General features: G+C 39.5%; 1 protein-coding gene across 1 annotated transcript in view; it reads left to right on the forward strand.

Moving 5' to 3' along the window:
* The first annotated feature begins 240 nt into the window (after positions 1 to 240).
* Positions 241 to 19416, forward strand: part of EMB2737 (embryo defective 2737) — a 60506-nt gene continuing 41330 nt past the window's right edge. Inside the window, exons 1-5 of the mRNA XM_088965731.1 lie at positions 241 to 711; positions 1237 to 1301; positions 2086 to 2184; positions 8551 to 8683; positions 9414 to 9473. Of these exons, the coding sequence (XP_088821857.1) occupies positions 487 to 711; positions 1237 to 1301; positions 2086 to 2184; positions 8551 to 8683; positions 9414 to 9473 (582 nt within the window). The 5' untranslated portion in view covers positions 241 to 486. The remainder of the gene's footprint in view (positions 712 to 1236; positions 1302 to 2085; positions 2185 to 8550; positions 8684 to 9413; positions 9474 to 19416) is intronic.

Here is a 19416-nt window from a genome sequence, read left to right on the forward strand (position 1 = left end):
CCCTGACTAAACCAAATAGACGTTAGAGATAGGTGATTAATTATGATTCCAATCCTATTTCTAAACCAATTGGACCCTTAGCATTTCATCCTCTTGATAGCATTTGCTTTCAGAAAATTGAATTTCGACCGGGTAGTTTAGTAAGTTAACCCTTATTTGTCAATCCAATTACCAAAATAGGGGCAAAGCCTTGGAATCCAGAAGTTTAGGTGTTTGTTGCAAAACAATGTTTAGAGGTTTATCGTAGAAAATAAAAAGTTAGTGGGTATAGTGTCGTCGGCCTTTGAATACAGGTGAGAGTTTGTACTTTCCCCTTAAAAAACAGAATGTTTGGTTGTAGGTGTATCTTGGACCGTTTAACTAGACCAGCTGGGTCGCCCCTCTGTGAATCCGGATATATATAACTTTCTACTCTGGTGCGAGGGCGCGGCAACTCCCACTGCTTATCCACTCAAAGTTCTTTCTGAGTTGCGCTTGGAATTCGTTATGTCGAGAGGCACCGGCCACCTCTTGAAGGTCGTAAAGCAATATGCGGACATTTACTATAAAATCTTCACGGCTCGCTACGGGCAGCAGTTAATCGACCTGTGCGAGTTCCCAATCAAGCTCGTTTTGTCTCCTTTCACTCTTGCTTATGATATTGCCGGCTCTGCTCCCCGTGGCTTCGGTGTTCCTGAGTTCATTTCTCATCTTTCCTTCTCTGCAATATTTGTAAGTTCATTTTACCCATTGCAGTATCTTTTCTAACAATCGAATGAAAATTTGTTCTAGGTACGTTGTTAATTGGTGCATTGCGTTTTTATTCGTTATTTGATAGAGAATAACTGTCCCGAATGTGTTGCATTTTTAGCGGTTCACTGATATTACTTACTGTTTGGTTAAGTGGGTTGCTGCCTGTTTGATTGTTCGTCTGTCTGTTGATAGAGGTTATGTTCAGTGCACTGCGCCTGAATAATTTATGTGAATTGATTAAATGGTTTGATGGAATGCGTCATTTGATATTGTGGGAATTCTGTCCCGCTATTGTATTCTTTCAAGAGCACGGCATTACACTATTATTCTGGTCGTCTATTGAGGATCTATGTTGCCGTTAGTTCTTATACACCTAAACATTGGGCTTACCCTTTTATTCCTGTTGGTGAATAATTTCTATTTTGTACTAATCGTTTGGTTAAAGGGGTTGACCTCTGGACATCCGCCAGAAAAAGCTCTTACTTTTCCATCTATTGACTGCAGGCAGTTGCTACTCTTGGCACTTACGATATTGCCTTGGAGCTGGGGAAGAAGGTGCTTTGTCAAAGGTGCTCATCTATATTAAAATTAAAGTTTCAACTAGTTTCCTTGGGTATAGCTTTTTTTTTCCTCCTAGCATTAGCGTATTCAAATTTCAAAATAATTTTACAATCCTGAGGAGTTCTTTCTCGAAGGTTTCTAATTTATGACAATATCAAAACTTCTAAGGTGCTCTGGAATTTGGAGAAAACCATAACTTCAAATCATCACTCTGATTTACTTTCAAGTTATCTCTGAAGGGTTTGGTGTAACATAGGGATGTATTGGTTTTGTTGTTGAAATGCTTTCAATGCAATTTAAGTCATATTACAATTTGTTGAATTATGGTGATAATGAAAAATATTCATGCAATGATCCTTGCATGAGCATATCTTTTAAGGATATTTGCATTGTATCTTCTTTAAGTATTTCTTAGATAGCAGGATGAAACTTTCCTTTGTTAAGTTCCTCCTCCCCCTGAAAGTGTCTTATTATGGGATTCCTCACTCTTGTAATTTGTCAAAGCATATTTTGAGTGTAAACAAACTTTTTGTTTAGTTTATCCACTTTTTATGTTTTACAATATGACAATATGGATAACATTGAGTGGTGCCCCTTTTAACCTTTTTTTGTTTTGTTTTTGAGTCTATGAATTTGAGCCTATGAACTGAGTTATTTCAGCTGATAAATTGGATATAGACTTTGGGTTCATGCATTAACGATCAAGTTAGTGCTAGTGTTCATGGAAGATGACAATGAATTTTGTTTAAACTTTGATGCTTTCTTTCTCAGAATTGCTTTTTCAAAGTGCAGGAATTGTAGGACCTGCAATGGATGGCAAGCATTGCGGTGCACTATGTGCAAAGGTATAGGGAAGGTGCACTATCAAGTCAAAAATTACACCTTGAAAAGGTAGCTCCATCTACAGCAGTTCTCTTTTATATTGGATTGGTTGATTCATCTTGAGGTCGAAGATGCAATCATGTTTTCTTTTAGTTCAGATTTCTGGTTTGTGCTGTGGATATTTTTGACAATACTCTATATATTTCTTCTTTTGGAATGTTGGAATGGATGAATAGGAAGCTTAGAAATGAGGGTAGTAGAAAAGTTTAAAAGATCTATTTTGATATAAAACCTGTGTAAGAAAGAGGAAAAGAAAGAGAAGAGAAGGTTTATGTAGAGAAGAAAAGAGGAGAGAAATTGAAGAGAATGGGAGAAGCCAAAAATTAGGTCCGGCCACCCCTTTCATTAGCTTATATACTCACAAGTAAAAACTGAATACAATGACAAGTATGCCCTTAGTAAGTTGGTTACTTGTAAAATCTAAATAAACACTCTTAACTTAAAATAAACTAATGGGCCTTAGGCCCAATAATTCCCTTACTATGCTATGTAAATAAAAAACAAGTTATTATCAGCCCAAAATTCAACACTCCCCCTCAAGTTGGGAATAGATGTCACACATTCCCAACCTGTACAAAGTTTTAAAAAGGCGCACGCCTGGGCTGAGGCGCAAGGCGCATTGGGCGCACGCCTAGGCGCATCAGGCACGTGCCTTGTGAAATAGGTACGCCTAGGACTTGGGCGCATACACCAAAATGCGCCTCGCCTGTGCGCCTAGGCGTGCCTTTTAAATCACTGAACCAACCTCGCCTTATACCTTTCTATACTTCCATCAGCCTTGTACTTCACTATATAAACCCATCTACATCAAATTGTCTCATTGCCATTAGGTAAATCCACAATCTCCCATATCTAGTTTTTAATCAATGCTTTCATTTCCTCCTACATAGTTGTCTTCCATTTAGGTTTGGAAAGATCCTCACTAACACTCCTGGGTATAGACACAGAGTCGATGATGGAAAGGAAGGCCTGGTAGGAAGGAGATAATCCACTGTAAGAAAAATAGTGTGAGATGCAATGAGCAATACACTTCTTCTTTCCTTTTCGAAGTGCAATAGGGAGATCTAGGTCATTTGTAATGGTGTTAGGAGTAGGGGTAGTAGTATATAGGAACTAAACCATCAGAGGAAACAAGAGACATACATGGGGTTTGTGTCGGTCGAACCTGGAATCTTTGATGAGCTGATAGGGAGTGACGTGGGTTCATCTACTATGGAATCAACCTCCCTGTGTTGTCGTAGGCATTGTTGTGTAAAACATTGAAAGGTAGGGTGCAATGGAGGTGGCAAAGTGGGTGGAGTGGGTGGGTCAAACATGCTGTGGAGTCAACCTCCCTGTGTTGTCGTAGGCGTTGTCGTGTAAAACATTGAAAGGTAGGGTGCAATGGAGGTGGCAAAGTGGGTGGAGTGGGTGGGTCAAACACTAGAGTGGACAAAGGAGTTGAAATAGGAAGTGGAATAGATTGCTCACTTCCTTCTCCTAAACACTCCCCCCTGAGAAAGAAAAAGGTGTGGACTCCAGTGTTTTAAAAGTCGTGGGAGGCGTACGCCTGGAGGCATGCCTCCAGGCGAGGCGCTCCCAAAATGCCTTGAAGCGTATGCCAGAGGCGCTGATACCTCTGAGGCGTATGCCTCTTGTGTTTTTTTCATGAGGCGTGCGCCTCATGCGCCTCATGCACATTTGATATAAAAAGATTAAAAAAAAGGAAAAAGAAAAAAAAAAAGGAAAGGAAAGGAAAAAAAGGGAAGGGAAAGAAAAAGAAAGAGAAGAAAAAAAGAGAAAAAGGAAAGAAAAGGAAAGGAAAGGGAAGGGAAGAAAAGATAAGGGGAAAGAAAGTGGTTTGCCCCTTGCCCCTTTGACAAGACCCCTCCTTTTAACTAATGTTATGCATCTTTATTCTTAATATAAAAGGTTTTTATTAAAAATAAAGAAAAAATGAGATCCTCTCTTACTCTTCATCCTCCTCCTAACCCCCCTCCTCTTAAAGAGGCTTACACCTCCTTGTGTTTGGGAGGCTTACGCCTCTTACATTTTGAACTACGCCTTGCGCCTCTAGGTAGGGGAACGCCTCGCATCATGCCTCCGCGTTTTAAAACATTGGTGGACTCAAAAAGGTGACATCCATAGTAACATATCGGTCCCAGAAGACTGGATCATAACAACAATACCCTTTCTAATTTCCTGCATATCCAAGGAAGGCACACTTCTTTGCCTTAGGGTCTAGCTTTAAGGGGTGAGGACCAAGAACATGGACAAAGCATACACATCTAAAAACCCTTAGAGGAATATGAAACATCTCCCCCTCAGGAAAAAAAGGCTGAACAGAGTGCTATATCCAAGAACATGAGAAGGCACTCGATTAGTCAAGAAAATTGTTGTAAGAACTACATCACCCCCAAAACAAACTGGAACTGCAGAGCTCAACATCATGCTTCATGTTACTTCCACAATATGTTTGTTATTCTTTTCTGCTACACCATTTTGTTGTGGAATCTATGTATAACTGCTCTAATGAACTACTCCATGCTCCAATAGGTATGATGCCAGGTTTGTTTTTTTCAAAGTATTCCCTGGCATTATCTGATCTAAACACTTTTACTCGTACCCCAAATTGCGTTAACACCATTTGATGGAATTGTTGAACCAAAGACGATATCTCATCACGGGATTTCATCAAATATATCCAAGAGTATCAAGAATAATCATCCACAAACGAAAGAAAATACCAGTAGCCACCCATAGAGGAAATATGGTATGGCCCCCACACATCAGTATGAACAATATTAAAAGTAGAAGAACATCTGTTATTGCTTGCTTTAAAGAATTGTGTACAATGCTTTCCAAGTTGGCAACCCTCACACTCCAAATTGGTCAAATTGATAGACTCAAACAATTTTGGAAACAAAAAACACAAAGAAAAAAAAGATAAATGCCTTAACCGGTTATGCCAAAGCATAATCTGACCCGCTGGCTCTGACTCAATGTTCCTGCTGACATAATGACTTTGATGATTGGGAAGCGCATCAAGAAGATAAAAAACATTCACCTTACGACCACTCCCAATCGTCCTCTTTGATTTCAGATCCTGCAAAACACAATGACTAGGAGGAAAAATCACTAAACAGTTCAAATTCTTTGTCAAGCTACTAACAAATAAAAGATTAGTGCTCAATCTAGGAACATGAAGGATAAAAGGTAGAGTAATGGTATCAGTTATCTTGATAGACCCTTTCCTAGCAATGGGAACATGTGATCCATTGGCTATGGAGATTCTATCTCTGCCAGAGTAGAGGTGGTATGGTAAGAAGATGGTGGAAGTGTTGGTCATATGTTTTGAGGCTTCTGAGTCTATAATTCAGGGAGGCCCCCCTTATTTGTAGTGGATACATAATTTGTAGTGGCATGTGAACTACTTGTATGTCCAAACAAAGTAGAATGGATACTTCTTGATCCACCTGCACCTTGCTGTCCACTTGATAATGAGCTTTGTATTCCTCTGATTCGGAAACTGCCCATATTCACATTTCCCTTCTTGTTTTTGAGCCGACTTGATATAAGGTTAGGGTAAAGCTTCCAACAGGTATTTCTAGTATGTTTAGGTTTCTTATAACAGCCACAGATCAGATCCTTCTTGTCTTCCTTCCTTGGTTCATTTCCACTCTTATTCCCACTCCACTTAGGCTTCACTGCTAACCATAGCTAACTGCTCAAGGCTTGGGTTCCTCATCATCACATTCCTCCTACTCTCTTCTCCATATACAAATGCATATCCTGAGAGAGAGTTACACTGTCTTTGGAAAAAATATGGTGTCGTGTAATGTCATATTTAGGGTTAAGTCATGCTAGAAACTAAAAAACCCTATTCTTCTCTACCAACTTTTGATAAGTTGTTGCATCTTTGCTATTTTCCCAAACCACAATATCTAAATGATCCATCTCCTGCCATAAGGTTTTGAGGGCTGAAAAATAAATGGCAACGAACTTATCTCCCTACCTAGTAGCAATCACCTGGTTTCTCAATTGGTAGGCTCTAGCAACATTCTCATTCTATGAATAAGTATCTGCTACTCCATCCCAAATCTCCTTAGCTGTATTAACCCATAAAAAGTTCTTACTTATATGGGGTAACATGGAATAGCACAACCAAGTCATCACTCTGTAGTTCTCCTATACCCACTGGGAGTAATTAGTCTTAGGTTTCTTTTCTTCACTGGTGAGATACCCCAATTTCCCACGAGCTCCAATGGCCACCTTTCTAGATTGTGACCATTCTAAGCAGTTTGTACCATCCAACTTGACTGTAGTGATGGTCCCAACCCCAAAGAGATCTAATAGCACTTCCTCCCCTAGTCCCATTTCACCTGTAAATTTGTTTTCAACTGCACAACCCTCCATAACTCCCAGAACAGATTAGGAAATCAATTTGAGATGAAAAGAAAGAGATTTATCTCCTTTAGAAACCTCAAACACCTTCCTGCTACCCTAGAAGCCCCTCCCTCCAAAGATTCTTCTTTTTTTTTTTTGTGGAGCAGGAGAAGAAAGAGAAGAGGCTGCCGCTCCCTCCAGAGGTCTCCAAAAAGGCTGGGACTTGAACCACCCTCTTCAGAAAACCTCAAGAAACCATAAAAAACCAGAGCACCACTTCCTAGGTCAAAATTGAAGACACTCCCCTTTCACCAGTTCTTCCTGATTTTGGTGCTGAACCCTAGACCAGCTACAAGGGATTGCAAATCCACAAAAAAAATTCAAAATTGGGCTTACTTGAAGTCCTCGATCAGCTCTTTACCTCATCATGCAGTTGGCTGATCTAGGGCTGCATGATGGAACAATTTAAACAATCTCTAAACTTGCTTTGTTACCAAGTAGAAAGGTTTAGAAGATCTGTTTTGATATAAAACCTGTGTAAGAAAGAGGATAAGAAAGAGAAGAGAAGGTTTATGCAGAGAAGAAAAGAGGAGAGAAATTGAAGAAAATGGAAAAAGCCAAAAATTAGGTCTGGCCGCCCCTTTCATTAGCTTATATACTCACAAATAAAAACTGAATGCAATGACAAAGTATGGCCTTAGTAAGTCGGCTACTTGTAAAATCTGAATAAACACTCTTAACTTAAACATAAACTAATGGGCCTTGGGCCCTATAACTCTCTAACTATGCTATGTAAATAAAAACAAGTGATATCAGCCCAAAACTCAACAAGCGTTTAAGCAAAGTAGACTCCAATGAGGCAGAGGTTGTGCCTCCAAATATTCAAGGCAATGGCAGTTGCAGAGGGAGAGAGAGAGATCCCTATTTATAGTACTTTCTTTTAGTTATCTCTTTGACCATTATTCTTGAATATCTTTTAGAAACCAAGATAGGATACCACAAGTTGCCAGTTGTTAGCCACTATTCAAATGGCTTGATTTGTTATATTGAGTTGGATTGGTCCAGTTTGACTCGGGTTAGTGTCAGGCCAACCATGTTTATGGACTTTTATAAACTGATAGTCTTATAGAGGGAAGGTAGACTAAGATGATTTGGGTACATGCAAAGAAGACCATTTACAACACCAGTAAGGTGATATTTTCAAGTTGAAGGGGCTACGGAGAGCTAGGGAAAACCAAAACGGACATGGGTTGAAGTAGTGAGAAATGATTTAAGGGTCTAATGTTTGACGGTAGATATGGAATTGAATAGAATGGAATGGTGGAACGTGATTCATGTATCCGGTCCCATATGGTTGGGACAAAGCGTAGGTGGTGATTGTGTTTTTTGGTCTCTTTTGTAAGATGTTTTGCTTTGCCCTCAAAGGTGTGACCTCTTCACTTTCTTCTGTAATACCTTTGTTTTCTTTAATAACTTGAGTTTTGAAGACATGGTGGAAGTTAGGGAGAATGTGGTCTTCCCTCTTGAGGGTTGTGCTTGGGAGGCAAAGAAGAAAGACAGTGTCAACCTAGAGATGAGGGGTTACAGCCATATCTAGAATATTTCCAAATAATTGAAGAGGGAGAATGGGAAGCCAAGGATGTTTTAGAGTTAAGGTCCAATGGGAGCAACGGAGAAGATATAAATGAAGTCCCACTGGCAATGCTTTCATGGGGCAAGGTGGAAGGTGTTGCTCTCAAAGAGAAAAAGGAAGAGATAAAAGAAGTGCATGCCTATTGCTTTAAGAAGAAGAGGGATAAGGGATGGGCTGCCACCAAAATGCCAGCATGTTGGGGATGATCTTGTTGTTATCTCTGTTGTGTAGCAGGCTTATGTTAGGTTTTAAGGTGTAGGTTGGTAGAGGGATGGATCAATTTTCTTTTTCCTCTTAAGTTGGTATTCTTTTATTTATATGTTACTATATCATATTTGAACTGATATAGGCCTATGGTTTCTAACATCCTTGTGCAGTGGTGAGAGGGAAACAGCTGAGTGTGTTGCAGATGCCATTGCTGACAACAGGGCTGAGTTGGTGCACCTTCCTTCTACTGTTGATCTAAATCTGCCACTGCCTTCCAAAGACTGCCCAACTTGCAGTGGATCGGTAAATTTTACCATGATAAAATACTTCTAAAAATTAGCATTGAGGACTCTTTCCATCGACCGACCTTATTTTCATTTCTTTTAGTAGTTAATCAATAACTTTTACCAATATTATGTTTAAAATGTTATGAATAAGTTTTTCTGATTGAATTATGTAGAAAAGGTGCATTTTTTCAATAATATAATAAGCTTTTGATGTGTGCTTTTATTTATTTTTGATAGGAAACAGTAACTTTCATTAAGCTTGAGAATTATAGAATCACAATTGTCACTTTCCAAAAAAGTGGCCCCTCGTAACATAATCGATTTACAAGCATGCCCAAAATAAAGTCCCCCTATTAACCCCTTGCTTTGCTAAAACCTCAGCCAACCGGTTTGCTGACCTCCTAACCCAGTTAAATTATACTCCAAGCTCCCTTGTCAAGTTCATTATTTCCCTTATATGCTGTCTAAGGGGCCAAGCGCCCAAATTATTTGTTTGCATCCAGCCCATGACCATTTTTGAATCTCCTTCACTTCTAAGTGTTGACAACCCAACTGTTTAGCCAATCTGAGCCCTCAAAGGAGCGCCATTACTTCTCTTAGTGAGTAGTCACCCACCCCTAATGGATAGATATATATCTATATCTATATCTATCTATCTATCTATCTATCTATATATACATGTGAACTATTCCATTATGATACCTACAGTTTTTCATCTTATTCAGATATAATTCTTGACATTGCAGGGGGTGATGAGTTGTCCAGAATGTAAGCACAAATTACAAGTTAGGATTTCTGCTGATGATGTAAGTCCTCCCTAACACTGCTACTATTTGGTTCTTTTCTATTGTAAATTTGTAACCTTCTATTGCATGTTCCGCTCCATCATGTTTGAGATTAATATACATTGTTTTGTTTATGAATAACAGATTTTGTTATGGCTCAGTTTGGGAAGTGTGCAAATACAAGTATGTAGAGTGCAAGTACAAGGTTTAGAAATAGCGTATACAAGGTTTTGCACTATTCCCAAATTGAGCCTATGGAAAAATAAAATATTTACAAAGATGTCAACCATTGAGTATTGGGTAGCCAAGAAAGTCACATCAAATTGAAATATTCCATACAAAATTAGCTGCATCCCCTTTTTCCACCCTTCTCCAAAATAATAGGTCTCGATCTACCCCTTGTTTCGCCAATTCATCTGCCAATCCGTTGCAGATTGACAGCCATTTCCTTTTTATCTCTTTATTTCCTTTAGGAAATTATTGTATTGCTATGGGCCCTGATCCTCATACTTAATCCCCTTTATCATCCATGCCTTATCCCAACTATATGGGGTCGGCTACATGAATCTTGGTTCGCTAATCCATTATATTTAAAACCATATCCACTATTAATTTTTTAGTACTTAAATCATTTCTTACTACTTCTACCCATGTCCTTTTTGGTCTACCCCCAGCTCTTCTATCCCCTTCCACTTGTAACAAATCACTCCTAATTGGGGTGGTTGATGGTCTTCTATGCATGTGACCAAACCATCTTAGCCTACTCTCTTTCATTTTATCACTTATTAGAGCTACTCCTAGGTTTCTATTAGATGGCTTCATTCCTAATCCTATCCTTTTTAGTTTTTCCACTAATCCATCTTAGCATTCACGTTTTTGCCACACTCCTTTTCTGAACTTGTTGTTTTTTGTCTGCCTACCACTTTGCTCCATACAACATAGTTGGCCTTACAACTGTTTTATAGAGTTTTCATTTTAATCTAACTAGTATTCTCCTATCACACAAACTTCAGATGCACCCTCCATTTTTTCCCAACCTGCTCTAGTTCTTTGGGTGGCATCCTCCTCGATCTCTCCCTTGTTATTAATTATTGAACCAAGGTACCGGGTATGGTCACAATGAGTTATATCTTGGTTTTCAATCCCAAGTATATCCTGATTTACACTCCTATTATTACTAAATTTACATGTCATATACTCTGTTTTGGTCCTACTTATTTTAAAGTCTCTTGTTTGTAGGGCATTTGTCCATAAGCTTAATTTTGCATTAATCCTTTATTAGTTTCATCAATTAAAACAATGTCATTTGCAAACAACATGCATTGTGGAATTTCTTCCTGAATATGTTTAGTCAATTTATCTATGATCAGTGAAAATAGATAAGGGCCAAGTGTTGAACCTTAGTGAAGACCTATTGTGACCATAAAATCCGAAATCTCTCCCACTGGTGTTCTAACATTGGTTGTTGCCCCCTCATAAATATCTTTAATTAGTGTATATACCTATTTTGAATCCCATTCTTTTCCAGGACCCACCATTATAATCTCTCTTGGAACTCTATCATAGGCCTTTTCTAGATCAATGAATATCATATAAAGATCTTTGTTCTTTTCTTTAAACTTTTCTTTCAATCGTCCCAAAAGAAATATAGCTTCCATGGTTGATCTCCTTGGCATAAAGCCAAATTGGTTCTCTGATACACTTGTTTCAAGTCGTAATCTTTGTTCAAGTATTCTCTCCCAAAGTTTCATAGTGTGGTTCATGAGTTTAATCACTTAATAGCTACTACAACTTTGTATATCACCTTTGTTCTTAAATATAGCCACCATAGTACTATTTCTCCAATCATTAGGCATCCTCCTTTCTTTTACCATCTTATTAAATAGCTTAGTTTGCTATAAGCCTATAACAAGCCTACCTTTCCCATATCTTTCCATACTTATATTGGAACCCCGTAACATTCTAACGCCTTTTTCTTCATCTTATTTAGTGCTTCATCTTTTTCCTGTCGGTGTTTAAAATCCTAGTGAAGGTTGCTAACAGATTGAAGAAGCTAATGAGAGATTTCCTGTGGGAGCTGGTAGAGGAGAAGAGGGATCATAGAGTTAGCTGGGAGATAGTGTGTAGGAGTAAGACTTGTGGTGGTTTGGGGCTTGGGAGTATTAGGAGAAGGAATATGACTCTGTTGGGAAAGTGGTTGTGGAGGTTCCCTACGGAGAAGGAGAAGCTATGGGCTAGAATAGTGGCAAGTATACATGGGATGGAGCACAATGGATGGGATGCTGGAATCAGAGCTAGGACCACAAGCAATTCTCCTTGGAAAGCCATTCATGACCTGCTACCAGTTTTCTCCCCTAATATCAGGTATGATTTGAATTCTAGTAACTTCATAAAATATAGGGAACAAACTTGGGTGGGGAGTGCCCCTCTAAAAGATCAGTTTCCTTCTTTGTATGCTCTTTTTGATTTGAAAAATGAGCCAATCTCGTCTTTCACCACCCCATCTTCTTCCACTTTTGGGATTGGGCGGAACTTGGGTCTAAGAAGGGATTTGAGGGACTCAGACTTCGACAGTATTTTAGCCTTATTGCACTTCTTGATAACGCTGTTTTAGACCCCACTAGGGCAGATTCTAGAATTTGGACACCTACCCCCAATGGCATCTTTTCTTGTGCTTCTTTCTTCAAAGTCTTAAGTCAGTCCACCAGTCCTACTTTCCCCCCTTTCCTTGTTTATGAGGTTTGGTGAAGAGCAATACCTCCTAGGGTTGGTAGTTTTTGTTGGGAAGCTTATCTGGAAAGAATCAACACTGGTGATCTACTCCAAAAGAAGAGACCCGATACTTGCTTGTCACCTCAGCGGTGTGTTCTTTGTAAAGCGGATGGGGGGACTGGTTTTCACCTACTGGTGTCTTGCCATTTTGCGAGGTTAATTTGGGATTGGGCTTTCTTCCTATTTGGATGTTGCTGGAATCCTCCATCAGACTTGCAGGGCCTTTTTTCCCCTTCTTTTTTCAGGTGGTGGATAAAAAGGGGAAGAATTATGTGGAGAGGACTAAGGGCTGCAGTATGTTGGACACTTTGGGAAGAAAGAAACTCTAGGATATTCTCAGAAGCTGAGAGAGGAGCAACAGATCTGAGGGCTATCATACATATTAGGGCGGTACAATGGCTGAAATCTTTAGAGCTATTCACAAATTACACTATGGATGACATGTTGAGGAAGTGAGGTGAAATTGCAAATTGCACACATACCAAGTCAATAATGAGTGTGGCTTGGACCCCTCCACCCGGTGGATTCTTGAAATTAAACTTTGATGGGTGTAGTAGGGGAAATCCGGGACAATCGGGGATTGGGAGTGTTTTTAGGGATGAAAATGGGGTCATTTCTACCATTTTCTCAGGCCCAATTGTAGTGGGTGACTCCCTTAGAGCTGAGATGTTTGCAGTTATGGAAGGAGTTGAACATCAAGAAACTCATAATTGAAGGGGATTCAGAGGTGGTGATAGGGTGGCTGATTAAAGATCACAATGGCTTATGGAAGTACAACAATGAGAGGAGGAAATTCAAGTGGCTGGTGCGGGAGATGGAAGTTAAGACATGTTGGGTTAAAATATCGGCTAATTCCCTAGTTGACGGTTTAGCTAAACAAGGGGCAGAAAGGGATTCACTATTTTGGGCTAAGCTATAACTTTAGTGTCTTTTTTTTTTCTTTTTTCTTTTTCATTTTCCTTTTCTTAAGGTTCTTTGTTGATCTTGGAGGATAAGTGTGTTTGTCTTCCTCTTGTAAATCTTCTATTGATGATTTAATGAAAGTGTTATTGATAAAAAAAAAGGTCAAACTCTATGAAGGTACATATTATTTTTAACACTATTAGTATTGTTAGTTTCTCCTCCATTAGCACCATCTCCCTATTGTTCATTTAACAAGTTTTCAAATAGTTTTTCCATCTTTGTTTGATTTCCTCATTTTTTTTTACCAAGACTCTTTGATCTTTATATGAAAATCTTATTAACTAATGTGTATGGCCGTAATTCCTATAGAGAGAAATGAAACGTGGGAGGAGCTGTTTGCAATTAAAGGTTTATGGGATGGTCCTTGGTGTGTGGGAGGGAATTTTAATGTAATAAGATTTTCAGATAAAACTAATAACTCCCAACAGTCAACTACAACAAACATGTGGAAATTTAATGATTTCATAGATGAAATCGAATTGAAGGAAATCCCATAGTTGCAAAATAGGTTCACTTGGTCTAACCTCCAGGAAAATCCTTTGTGTTTGGATCCAAGTTGGTTCCTCTTCAAATTAGCTTGGTAAAATCATTGGGGTAACCCGGTTTCTAGAGCTTTGTCGAGGGTCACATCTGACCATTGTCCAATTAAGATAGGTGTAGAATCCTTTATTAGTTGTCCTAAATCTTTTAGATTTGAAAACATGTGGTTAACACATCTGGAGTTTGAGGTTAAAGTGAAGGAGTTGACCGAGTTTGGAATGAAGAGTTAAGGGGGTAAAATGGAAGGGAGTGAGATTCCATAAGAACCTGTAGAGGCTAGATTCATATTGAAAGAGCGGAATAAAGACCATTTCGGAAGAGTGGAGGAACTAAAGTTGAACCTTATCACTTAAATCGATGAGTTGGATGAGAAGGAATCCTGAGGGTTGTTGAACAAACAAGATAAGGAGTAGAGGTGGTTGAAAAAAGACCTGGAAGATGTGTTGCTAAGGGAGGGATTTGTTGGAGGCAAAAATCAAGGCATCAATGGATTAAGGAAGGTGATGGGAACACCATATTTTTCCATGATTTAGCATATGGACAACAAAGGAAAAACTTTGTAGCCAAATTAGAATTAGAAGGGAGATAATTACTAACCAAGAGGAAATATCTAGAACCTTTGTTAATCATTTCAAATCTTTTTATTGAAGACCTTTGAATGAGAGGTTACCTCTTGAAGGGTTGGAGTGGCCATGTTTGGGAAATTAAAAGGCATGCTGATTGAAAAGAAGTTTTGAAGAAGAGGGGATTAAAAGGGCAATGTTTTTTATGGATACGTCTAAGGCGCCGGGTCCAGACGGTTTTACAATGATTTTTTATCAAGATTCTTGGGAGATTTTGAAAGATAATCTTTGTGAGGTGTTAGAGTTTGCAGATAGTTCACATTGTAAGCCTGGGAGTGAATGCTACTTTTTTGGCTTTAATCCCTAAGAAGATTGCTGCTACTCACCCTAAGGACTTTAGACCAATTAGTTTGGTGACTAGTATCTACAAAATTTTAGCTAAGGTATTGTCCTTGAGGATTGAAGAAGTTCTTCCCTCCTTAATCGACAAATCCCAAGGGGCCTTTGTACAAGGGAGACAAATTATAGACCAGATCTTAGTAGCTAATTAGTGCCTGGAAGATCTAAGAAGAAAGGTTTTATTTGTAAGTTGGATTTGGAAAATGCCTATGATTTGGTGGATTGGCAATTCTTTTACAAGTTTTGAGGAATTGTGGGTTTGGAGAAAGGTGTTTGTTAACAGCTGTTATTTTTCCTATGTATAGTACCGCAGCGGTACTATTGTACTTCTACTCTTTTTTGATTTTAGTTGCTCTCGCCCTAGTATATATATTAAAAAAGCTGCGCTGCCAGCAATATCTTTTGCTCTTAGTTCTCTCTTATCTCTCTTTCTCTCTCTCTCTTTTCTCTCTTCTTCCATTCTTCTCTCCTGCATAACATGGTATCAGAGCGGGACTATCAGATCTGAAAGGAGAAGTTGAGTGTACAGTTTTTTTCCTTCTTCGCACCAGATTTCCAGATCTGCCTCCCTCATCTGCTGTTCGGCTGATTGAAGATCTCACACACTGAAGTAACTTTTCTCTCTCTCTCTCTTACCTTTTTTTTTCTGGTCGTGTGCCAGGGCAGAACCTGTACTAGGTCTACCTATTGGATGTGAGGTGATCAACACCTCTTTCTTTCCTTTTTTGTGGGGTCGATTGATCCCTGTGAAACTTTAGGTTGTGAGGACCTTTTTGTGTGTTGCAACAACAACTTTTATGGTGAACTGCCGGTTGGAAAGTGACCAGTACTTGTTGTAACAGCAGTCCTGTTGATGCGTAGGTCAAGAGATGACCTGTATGCACTGAGGCAACACTTATGTTGAGCTTGTGAGTCAAGGGATGACCTGTTAGTGCTGTAACAACACTTGTGTTTTTACAAAAGGTGTGTTTCTGAAGATTTTTTTTTTCGTCTCCCCTCGGTGTTGAATTTCTTTAAGGCTGTGTACCCCATTTAAGAGTTGTTTTTGAATCTGAAATCATGAGTGGTGAAGATTCTGCTACATCCGGTGTTTCCTCAATGCTGAATGGAATGAGTGGGGGTGTGGACTTATCCTTTCCCATGGCTGCTATTCCTCTTGATGGTTTAAATTATTTAGAGTGGTCAAGAGGGATCAAGTTGTATATCACTGCAAGGGGAAAGGTAGGTTATATTAATGGGAGAATCAAAGAACCACATTCTGGGAGTGCTGAATATGACAGATGGAACCAGGAAAACAGCATGGTCATGTCTTGGTTTTTAGTTTCTATGCAACCTCAAATAAGAAGGAATTTCATGTGGGCTGAAACGGCAAATGAGATATGGGAACAAGCAAAATCAACATATTCGGAACTGCGACACTATGCAAAAATCTACCAGCTACAGGCAGAATTGTCTACTTGTAAACAGGGGGAGAGTTGCCTATCTGTGTACTACTCAGACTTGACCTCTGTTTGGAAGGAGTTAGATCATTATCAGAGTGTGGACTGGAAGTGTGATGAAGATGCAAAACTGTACAAAAAACTCATCTCCCAACATAGAGTGTTTGCTTTCTTACAATGTTTGAACCCTACATATGAATCTATCAGAGTCCTGATCCTAGGTAGCAAGGATCTTCCATCAGTTCAGGAAGTTTATGCTCTTGTACAATCAGAAGAAAGCAGAAGGAATTTGATTAACAGTTCTGGAGGAGATGCAGTTGTGTTGGTAGCGAAAGGGAGTGTTACTACTGGTGGGGAAATACTTCTAAGAAGGGGGACCTTTAGAAAAAGATGGATGACAAGGACAAGTTGTGCTGTACTCATTGCTAGAAACCTTGACACACCCAAGACACATGCTGGGATATTCATGGGAAGCCGAAATGGGCTCAAGATCTGAATAAGAAGCAATGTTCATATATGAATAAAAAGTTAGGACAAGGTACAAGAAAACACACTATGGCAAACATGGTTACTCAAGAGAATCAGACCCCCATTCATACTGTGACTTAGACACATCCATCTAGATCTGACCCAAGGGAGGATATTATATATTCCTTCCATGACCATTTATAAATTCGTCAAATGGATGCTCCTCCCTCAACTTCATTTGCGTCTACATCAGGTAACTCTGCCACAACTTTCCATGTTGCTTCTCGTAACCCTGACACTCCCTGGATCATTGATTATGGAGCGTCAAACACATGACTGGTACGTCCTCTTACTTTCAAACCTATCACCTTCTTTTTGGAAGAGACAAGGTGAGACTAGCTGATGGATCATACACTACCATAGCTGGTCGAGGAGCCATTTCTCTCCCTCTTGGCCTTACCCTCTCTGATGTTTTACGTGTTCCGAAATTTCCCATTAATTTGTTCACTGTTAGTAGTATTACTAATTCCTTAAACTGCTCAGTGACCTTTTTCCCTTCTTACTGTGTGATCTAGGATCTGGCCTCGCGGAGGACGATTGGTAGAGGATGTATGGTTGATGGACTTTACATGCTGGAGAATAAGGCTGGTCTTCAAATCACAGAGTCTAAGAGTCAGTCCTGTAAGAGTCAAGTTTATTTATGGCATTGTCGTCTCGGTCATTTATCTTTTGAGTCTTTGAAAGTGGTGTTTCCAGAATTGTTTAAGTCAGTGTCCATTTCAGATTTCTCTTGGCAAACTTGTTAATTGAGTTAGTGTAGAATTCATTTTCTTTCAAAAAATAATAAATTTGAATTTCTTTTTTACATTGTTCATTCTGATGTGTGGGGCCTTGTTACTTTACCATTTGAGAGTGGCTACAAGTATTTTGTTACCATTATCGATGATTATTCTAGATATACATGGGTATATCCCATGCAGACCAGGGATGAAGTACCAAAAGTTATCGAAGATTTTCAACGGATGGTCTTCACCCAATTTCAAATTGAAATCCAAAATTTTTAGTTAGATAATGCCAAAGAGTATTTTCATAGTGATTTCACGGAATTTTTTGCTTCACGTGGTTCACTTCACTGTAGTTCTTGTGCCCGAACACCACAACAAAATGGTGTTGCTGAAAGAAAGAACCGACACCTTCGTGAAGTGGCCCGGGGTTTACTACTCCATATGAATGACCCAAAACGCTTTTGGCTTGAGGCTGTCCTTTGTGCTACCTACCTCATCAACCGTATGCCCTCTCGTTGGTTAGAGTGCAAAGCCCCACATCAGCTTCTCTTTCCTAAGGCCCGTCTTCCCATTCCTGCTCGTGTGTTTGGTTGTCGTTGCTTTGTCCAAAACTTGTCACCCACTCATGGAAAATTGGATCATCATTCTATTCCTTGCATATTCCTGGGGTACTCCTTCACTCAAAAGGGACATTGTTGTTTTGATCCTGTTTCTCAGAAATTCTTTGTTTCCATGGGTGTCTCTTTCTTTGAGAGTGAGCCTTTTTTCCTTGTTTCTCCTCAGGGGGAGAGTAGGAATGAGGAGAAACCAGTTTAGCTCCCTCCTCTTCCTGATCCTCCTCCTTTTCGTGTCTTCTTCTGTCGTCACAAAGGCCAACCAAATTCAAGAGCTGTGGAGAATCCATAAGCTATACCTCCAATGCCGTTAAACACTTCGGGGGCGGATCATACTCACTTAGGTATCTTGATTCTCATTGATGTCCCTGACCCCATTGCAATTGATACCTTTGTTGCTAATGACCTTGACCTTCCTATTGCTCACAGGAAAGATGTTAGATCATGCACCACTAAACACCCCATTTCTCACTTTGTTTCCTATGAAAACATTTCACCCTCTTTTCGAGCCTTTTTCACATCCATTGACAGTGTCCCTATCCCTAAGAATGTGGCAAAAGCTCTTTCAGTACCTGAATGGACAGATGCTATGAAGGAAGAAATTAATGCCTTTCATAAAAATGGCACATGGGAACTTGTAGATCTTCCCAAGGGAAATGATCCAGTTGGATGTAAATGGGTGTTCACGTCAAACATAGGGCTGATGGCACAGTGGAGAGGTATAAAGCTCGTTTAGTGGCAAAGGGGTTTACACAAGTGTACAAAGTTGATTATGCAAAGACTTTTGCACCCGTTGCCAAGATGAACTCCGTTAGAGTTATATTCTCTCTTGTTGCCAATCTTGACTGGGATCTACATCAACTTGATGTCAAGAATGCATTCTTGAATGGTGACCTTGAAGAGGAAGTTTACATGATACAATCCCTTGGTTTTCAGGCTCAAGGCAATGAGCAAAAGGTGTGCAGGTTGAAGAAGTCTTTATACGGGCTGGAACAATCACCGAGAGCCTGATTTAGTAGATTCCATGCAGCGGTTCAGTAGAAAGGATACAAGCAATGTTAATCTGATCACACATTGTTTGTGAAAAGAGGAGAAGGTAAAATTGCTGCTTTGATAGTGTATGTTGATGATATAATTATCACTGGCGACTGGAAGGATGAAATCCAAAAGTTGAAGAGTTTTCTTGCCACATAGTTCGAAGTAAAGGATCTAGGTCCTCTAAGATACTTCCTAGGAATTGAAGTTGCCCACTCAAAAAGGGGGTATCTTCATTTCCCAAAGGAAGTATGCCCTACATTTACTCTAGGATACAGGAAAAATGGGAGTGAAGCCAGTTGATTCCTCTATTGATCCTAACCACAAATTAGGTGACAACCAAGGTGAACCTATCAAGGATGTGAAATAGTTTCAGAGACTTATAG

Source organism: Nelumbo lutea, chromosome 1, assembly GCF_056320005.1.
Source record: "Nelumbo lutea isolate HS-2025 chromosome 1, American lotus-T2T, whole genome shotgun sequence".
NCBI lineage: Eukaryota > Viridiplantae > Streptophyta > Magnoliopsida > Proteales > Nelumbonaceae > Nelumbo > Nelumbo lutea.